The sequence below is a fragment of the Cherax quadricarinatus genome, chromosome 32 (genome assembly GCF_038502225.1).
Source record: "Cherax quadricarinatus isolate ZL_2023a chromosome 32, ASM3850222v1, whole genome shotgun sequence".
NCBI classification, from domain to species: Eukaryota; Metazoa; Arthropoda; class Malacostraca; order Decapoda; family Parastacidae; genus Cherax; species Cherax quadricarinatus.
Window position 1 is genome coordinate 33416916 of NC_091323.1, and position 7446 is coordinate 33424361.

General features: G+C 45.7%; 1 protein-coding gene across 1 annotated transcript; it reads left to right on the top strand.

Annotated features, from left to right (window-relative positions):
- Nucleotides 1–726: 726 nt before the first annotated feature.
- LOC128690239 (MOXD1 homolog 1) lies at nucleotides 727–7104 on the top strand. The gene is made up of 9 exons (XM_070090627.1): nucleotides 727–1084; nucleotides 1533–1640; nucleotides 2317–2466; nucleotides 2691–2861; nucleotides 3380–3466; nucleotides 5695–5905; nucleotides 6033–6137; nucleotides 6549–6712; nucleotides 6896–7104. The coding sequence occupies exons 1-9, from the start codon at nucleotides 902–904 to the stop codon at nucleotides 7091–7093; spliced, it is 1377 nt and encodes a 458-aa protein (XP_069946728.1). The 5' UTR covers nucleotides 727–901; the 3' UTR covers nucleotides 7094–7104.
- Nucleotides 7105–7446: the final 342 nt, after the last annotated feature.

Sequence of the window (7446 nt, forward strand, 5' to 3'; positions counted from 1 at the left end):
CGAGCAACAATACAACAGGTGGGAGAACAATACAACAGGTGGGGGGACAATACAACAGGTGGGGGGACAATACAACAGGTGGGGGGACAATACCAGGCAATAAGAGAGAGGACTGGTGGGTCGTGTTGTGTAGAGTGAACATGTCATCTCTGGGCGGGTCTGGTCGCTGGATACAATGACGGGGGATACCTCCAGTAGATGACCTTGAGCACTGACAGGCTGGATACATGGCTTAAAGGCTCAACCACGACTGGTTGTATTGCGTATCATCTGTACGCAATTAAAAAAACATATTTACCCATAAATGAGCAAATTAAAAAGGCAGCCTTCGTATGTCTGGCAAGGAGGGGGTCTGAGAATAATTAGAAAGCGTTAAAATCATCATGTGTGTCGTTGGCGGTGCCAGAATAAGCAACTCTCCTCAAATTATACCTTGTCTTGTGTCCAGAGAGGGAAGAATGAAGGGAAGAGGAGGAGGAGGAGGAGGAGGAGGAGGAGACCCGGGGAGTATAAGAAGGAAGGGATGAAGTAGGTCGCAGGAGTCTGGTGTTCCATTCCTTCACAGTCTTCGATAGAAGTGGGTTCTCCTGCGCACCTTGTACCCGTGTCTCACCTAGCTCCTCCTGGCACAGGCTCCCTGCACCTTTGTCTCACCTAGCTCCTCCTGGCACAGGCTCCCTGCACCTTTGTCTCACCTAGCTCCTGGCACAGACTCCCTGCATCCTACATCCTTGTATTCCCTGCTTAGCATCCTCTCCTCAAGCTATATTAGCTTGTATGTGAATATCCTTGTATATATGAATCACATTCACAAATACTACCGTAGTTTGTTCTGTTTACAGTACATGGATTTAAACATCAAGCAGTTACAGAACATCATTGTGAGTTGTACTGTAACAGGATGGGCGTGATTGTGGTGATGCTGGTGGTGATGCTGGTGGTGGTGGGAGTCCTCAGCATCGACTCTACGGACACGGGCGTGTTGCCTCCCGTGGATCTGATGCACAGAGTCGTCCTTGATCCAATGGACAAGTACGTCTTGCAGTGGACGCCCCGTGAGAAAGATGTAATCTTCGAAGTTCAGGTCAGTGTTGAGAAATGTGAGCCGGCACTAACTGGGCCTTCCTTCAGGCTAGTGGTCACTCTAAAGCGCATTAGTCTAATACATAGTGTCTGTTCCTCACAGCCAGAAAGATTAAGGAGCATGGAATTTGAGTGGCTGTTGGGAGAGTATTTCAGAGTGTTAGTCATAAAGACTGTAGTGTGAAACTCGACTATTTACATAGTTTTCCACAAAATATAATTCAGTGTGTGGTAAAAATGAATCTTCGATAGTTTATTCTTGAGGAAACTGAAGGTATGATTTTAGCTGCAGGAGGAGGAAGTGTGTTATTGTTCATGAGTTGTGAGGTTATTCTCCTGCTGCTTCAGGAGGAAGTGTGTTAAGGTTCATGAGCTGTGAGGAGGTCCTCCTGCTGCCTCAGAAGGAAGTGTATTATGGGTTCTTGAGTTGTGAGGCTGTTCTTCTGCAGGTGGCGACGAAGGGATACGTGGGTCTTGGCTTCTCTCCCAACGGCGGCATGAAGGGTGCTGACATCATCCTGGGCTGGGTGGACGACACTGGCAACATCTTCCTCCACGTAAGTGCAGCCAAAGAGAACATTATTTACACTGTAATTCTGGTGAAATCCTGAGGAGCTGTGCAGCTACTTGGAGATGGGAGGTAATCATGTCTGGTCCAAAATAGGGGAGATTATCCCTAATTTCCTGGATCAACACCTTGACGGTAACTAGATCCAGTTATTTTGTAAGTTGTGCATATTGGTTCTCAAACCATGGAGATTCTTTTATATCAGATGCTGGCGGTACATGAATGATGTATAATACCGACGACATGAAGAATTAGACACACGTACAATATCTGCGTATCTTTATTTGTGGACGTTTCGCCTACCAGCGGCTTTATCAGTACCAGGACATATTGTGAAGACTGTAGAAGTATATACAAAAGAAAAGGTAATTAGTCCCTCAGCCTTGGAGATGGTGAAGAGCACCGTAGTCTCGATGACTCTTCCTGCCTGTGCTTCAGTCTTCAAGACTACGGTGCTCTTCACCAACTCCAAGGCTGAGGGACTGATTACCTTACATTTTGTATATAATTCTACAGTCTTCACATTATATCCTTGCCTTGTATTGATAAAGCCACTGGATGGCGAAACATCTACAAATAAAGATATCCAGATGTTGCACATGTGTCTAATTCTTTATATCAGAGGATGTTTTGACCAAAGTGTTATGATAGACTTGTGTTGGCAGGATCGGCACTCCACGGCCTACGGAGTGCCAAACATAGACGAGTCCCAGGATGTGGAGTTGCTGGGAGGTTTCCAGAATGACACCCACACAGTGTTGAGGTTCTCCCGACCCTGGGTCACCTGTGACCCTCATGGTGACCTCCAGCTCTCAGTAAGTCACCCACTCATGGTGGCATCCTGGGGATAGCGGGTGGTTGTATACCATATATATGGCCAGGTTTTGAAATAGGTTGAGGGGTGATAATGTAAAAAATATGCATAAAATATGTAATATACGTTAAAATAAAAATTATCCCAACGTGAACCAGTAAAGGAATGAGTAAGGCAAGTCATACCTCACCGTAAGATTGATCTTATGTACGTCTTGACTGGCAGGAGGAGACAGTGAGGTTGATATGGTCGTACTCTAGCCACGACCCGACGAACGAGATGACGATGACGAAACACGACGACCGTGGCACCTGGAGTACTCTTCTGCAAGCACCAGTACTCGTCTACCCTGACCTAGACCAGGATGTCAAGACCTGGGATCTTCTCAATCCTAACGTACGTAGCTGTGCTTTCTCGGGATATTCAATATTATTATTACATTTAAGTGGGCGTGTTAAACCCATACGGGTTATACAGCGTCTGGGAAATGGAAAGTGCAATCAGGTTGAAGCCAGAGGTGAGGTCAGGTCAAGACCCAGGACCCCAATGGACATAAGTCACTTTGTCTTACTTGTTTTGGGTAGTTATCCTATATAATCTACACATATGATGCTATGTACAAAGCAACCACGTGGGGGGGGGGAGAGGTGAATGATAGCTCTAGGCCTTTCGTGTTGCAATCAACACATCATCAGGAACTTGCAATATTTCAGAAAAGAGGAAGAGGTTCCAGCAGATACGATCACAGAGAACACCTTTGCTGGCGCTCACTGTGATCGTATCAGAAATATGTATCCTTCTCTGTATCAGAAGTATGTATCCTCCTCTGTATCAGAAGTATGTATCCTTCTCTGTATCAGAAGTATGTATCCTCCTCTGTATCACTGGGTTCAAATCTTTGGTATGTGTTTCAGGTAACTCTACCTAGCGATCAGTCGACACTCTACTGGTGCAAAATGTTCAAGATTCCTGCCACCACTGGTAAATCTCAAGTCATCGGGGTGAGTGACGGCTGTGGTGGCGCAGTCTGAATATATATATATAAGAACATAAGAAAGGAGGAACACTGCAGCAGGCCTACTGGCCCATACTAGGCACGTCTTTCTCAAACCCAAACCCACTAACAAAAATATCTGCCCAACCCAAGTCCCACTTAAATCCAACCCCTATCAGTATAGTTCTTAATTATCTCTATTGCCGAAACGTTTCGCCTGCACAGCAGGCTTATTCAGTCGAATATAGGCGAAGTGGAGGGGTAATTTGAGGTAATTAGTCCCTCAGCCTTCACACGTCGTCATTTCCTAAATATTCTGCACTCTACTTTCTGTGCCACTGGTGTCTCCACTGAAGCCCACTGCTGAAACTTTATGCATTGTACTTAACTGTGATCCACTGCTTTAATAAACTTATTCCATAAAGTTTGATGTGGACTACTGTTGTCTCCATTGTACCCTGTCAGTCAATCAATATTGTTCTTGAACATCAAAATGGTATACAATACCGACAGGTTGTTAGGTAAGACACATATGCAACAGTTAGACAACTTTATTCCGAAACGTTTCGCCTACACAGTAGGCTTCTTCAGTCGAATACAGAAAATAGGCAGGAACAGTAGAGATGTGAAGACGATGTAATCAGTCCATCACCCTTGTAGTCGTAGAATTTGAGGTTGTCAGTCCCTCGGCCTGGAGAAGTTCAGTTCCATAGTCAGGAACTATCTCTACTGTTCCTGCCTATTTTCTGTATTCGACTGAAGAAGCCTACTGTGTAGGCGAAACGTTTCGGAATAAAGTTGTCTAACTGTTGCATATGTGTCTTACCTAACAATGTTGTTCTTCATCCATAAGCTTCCTGAATGTCAGCTTTAGTCCAGTGCTTCATCCACAAGCTTCCTGAATGCCAGTTTTAGTCCAGTGCTTCATCCATAAGCTTCCTACATGCCAGTTTTAGTCCAGTGCTTCATCCACAAGCTTCCTGCATGTCAGTTTTAGTCCAGTGCTTCATCCACAAGCTTCCTGCATGTCAGTTTTAGTCCAGTGCTTCATCCATAAGCTTCCTGAATGTCAGTTTTAGTCCAGTGCTTCATCCATAAGCTTCCTACATGCCAGTTTTAGTCCAGTGCTTCATCCATAAGCTTCCTGAATGTCAGTTTTAGTCCAGTGCTTCATCCACAAGCTTCCTGCATGTCAGTTTTAGTCCAGTGCTTCATCCATAAGCTTCCTGAATGTCAGTTTTAGTCCAGTGCTTCATCCACAAGCTTCCTGAATGTCAGTTTTAGTCCAGTGCTTCATCCATAAGCTTCCTGCATGCCAGTTTTAGTCCAGTGCTTCATCCATAAGCTTCCTACATGCCAGTTTTAGTCCAGTGCTTCATCCATAAGCTTCCTGCATGCCAGTTTTAGTCCAGTGCTTCATCCATAAGCTTCCTGCATGTCAGTTTTAGTCCAGTGCTTCATCCATAAGCTTCCTACATGCCAGTTTTAGTCCAGTGCTTCATCCATAAGCTTCCTGCATGCCAGTTTTAGTCCAGTGCTTCATCCATAAGCTTCCTGCATGTCAGTTTTAGTCCAGTGCTTCATCCATAAGCTTCCTGCATGCCAGTTTTAGTCCAGTGCTTCATCCATAAGCTTCCTGCATGTCAGTTTTAGTCCAGTGCTTCATCCATAAGCTTCCTACATGCCAGTTTTAGTCCAGTGCTTCATCCATAAGCTTCCTGCATGTCAGTTTTAGTCCAGTGCTTCATCCATAAGCTTCCTACATGCCAGTTTTAGTCCAGTGCTTCATCCATAAGCTTCCTGCATGTCAGTTTTAGTCCAGTGCTTCATCCATAAGCTTCCTGCATGCCAGTTTTAGTCCAGTGCTTCATCCATAAGCTTCCTGAATGTCAGCTTTAGTCCAGTGCTTCATACACAAGCTTCTTGCATGCCAGTTTTAGTCCAGTGCTTCATCCATAAGCTTCCTGAATGTCAGCTTTAGTCCAGTTTTTCATCCACAAGCTTCTTGCATGTCGGCTTTAGTCCAGTTCTTCATCCACAAGCTTCTTGCATGTCAGCTTTAGTCCAGTTTTTCATCCACAAGCTTCTTGCATGTCGGCTTTAGTCCAGTGCTTCATCCACATCTCTGTACTGTAACTCGGTGGTACACATCTACAACAATAACAATCTCATTCCATGGTTGTACCTAAATAGTGTCTGGGCTAACACTGTGTTCACACCGTTCATCTCTTTCAGTTTGTTCCCGTGATAGAAGAGAGGAACGTACAGAACGTTCACCACGTGTTGCTGTACGAGTGCCACGTTCCTGGGAGTGACCAGCTCAGCAGTAGTCACTATTACGAGAAATGGCTGGAGGTACAAGGAGTACAGTGCTATGGTCCCAGTATGCCAGTCTCCTGGACCTACTGTTCCACTCCTGTGTTCGCCTGGGCTGTCGGCTCGCAAGGTTAAGAGAAACTAATAAATGCATTACACTAATGGGAGAGGCTAATGGATGTTTGAGAGATAGAGACAGACTAATGAATACACGAGACACTGGTAAACTTGCCTTTCAACGGTGTCTCTTCCTGCAGGAGAGATGTACCCAGAAACTACAGGCCTTCCTCTGGGAGAAGAGTACTCAGGAGCCACGTACTTCCTGATGGAGACTCATTACGATAACCCCAGCCTCCAGCCAGGTGAGCCTCCAGCCAGGTGAGCCTCCAGCCAGGTGAGCCACCAGCTCCTATGCGCCTCCTACAAACCTACACACACACACACACTACTGGTGAAATCCTTTTGAATGTCAGACAGTTACTATTATTATTATTATTATTAGTAGTAGTAGTAGTGGTGGTGGTTTACCTGGAGTTTACCTGGAGAGAGTTCCGGGGGTCAACGCCCCCGCGGCCCGGTCTGTGACCAGGCCTCCTGGTGGTAGTAGTAATATGTTCGGGAGGAAAAGCACAAAATCCGCAAGAGTTATACAGCACCTGGAAGTGGGAGGTAATCAGGTTTAATATATGGAAAGGAAACTAATTCCTTCTGTCAAGCGTCCTGCACGAGCGCTAGAGAGCCTCTGGTTGATGCTCTCCTGGTTGTCTCTGCAGGCATCGTGGACTCGTCTGGTCTGAGGATCTTTTACACCGAAAATCTACGACAGTATGACGCTGGGGTTATTATGCTGGGTCAGGCCATCAGTCCCCTCACCATCATCCCACCACACAGAGAGTGGCTCAGTGTTGGGATATGTCAGTCAGACTGTACCCGGCAGGTAAGCATTGTCTCTGTACCCAATAAGTAAGCCTTGTCCTTGTACCCACCCTGTATTCATCAGGTACACTCGTAATGCACTTGTATATTGCACTTGTACTACATACATTTCTTCCTTCATTTATATATTTTTACAAATATTGCGCTGCCACGAAACGCGTTCTGTCATCTTGTCTGATCTCAGGGTCTACCTGAGGGAGGCGTTGAGGTGTTCCTAGGTGTGCTTCACTCCCACCTGCTCGGTTCCTACATGCGTCTCAGGCAGGTGCGTGGGGACCAGGAGCTGCCTTCCATCCTCAAAGGTAAGACGTTTTCACCCACTTTTCCACACTGCCTCTCTATTGCTCTATGCCTCTCCCTCTTTCCATGCGTATTTCTCTAACTATTCCTGCTTCTCTTTCTGGTCTTCCTTCACCTGCCTCCCATACACGCAGCCTAGGCAAGTAGTGTAAGATCTCTTGTTTTTTCTGTGTTCTGTGCTCACAGTTTCTCTCTACATCTTCCTCTGCTTCTGCCCCTCACTGGCTTTGTCCCCCTTTCCTTCTATGGAGAACAAAAAGGAACAATACCGTGACTGGAACAATACACAAATAACACTCTCACAGAAGAGAGAGGCTTGTGTCGACATTTCAGTTCGACTTGGACTTTCTAACTCTCTCTCTCTATCTTTCTATTAATATATTTTAATTTTTAAACAGGAGTGGGGCGGTAAACCAGTGAAAGGTCACGGTCGAT

Excerpts from the sequence above, each read along its gene's own strand:
- LOC128690239 (XM_070090627.1), top strand. The coding sequence starts at position 902 with ATGGGCGTGATTGTGGTGATGCTGGTGGTGATGCTGGTGGTGGTGGGA. Across the intron at positions 1,085-1,532 it reads ATGTAATCTTCGAAGTTCAG|GTGGCGACGAAGGGATACGT; the intron begins GTCAGTGTTGAG and ends GTTCTTCTGCAG. Across the intron at positions 6,138-6,548 it reads TAACCCCAGCCTCCAGCCAG|GCATCGTGGACTCGTCTGGT; the intron begins GTGAGCCTCCAG and ends TTGTCTCTGCAG.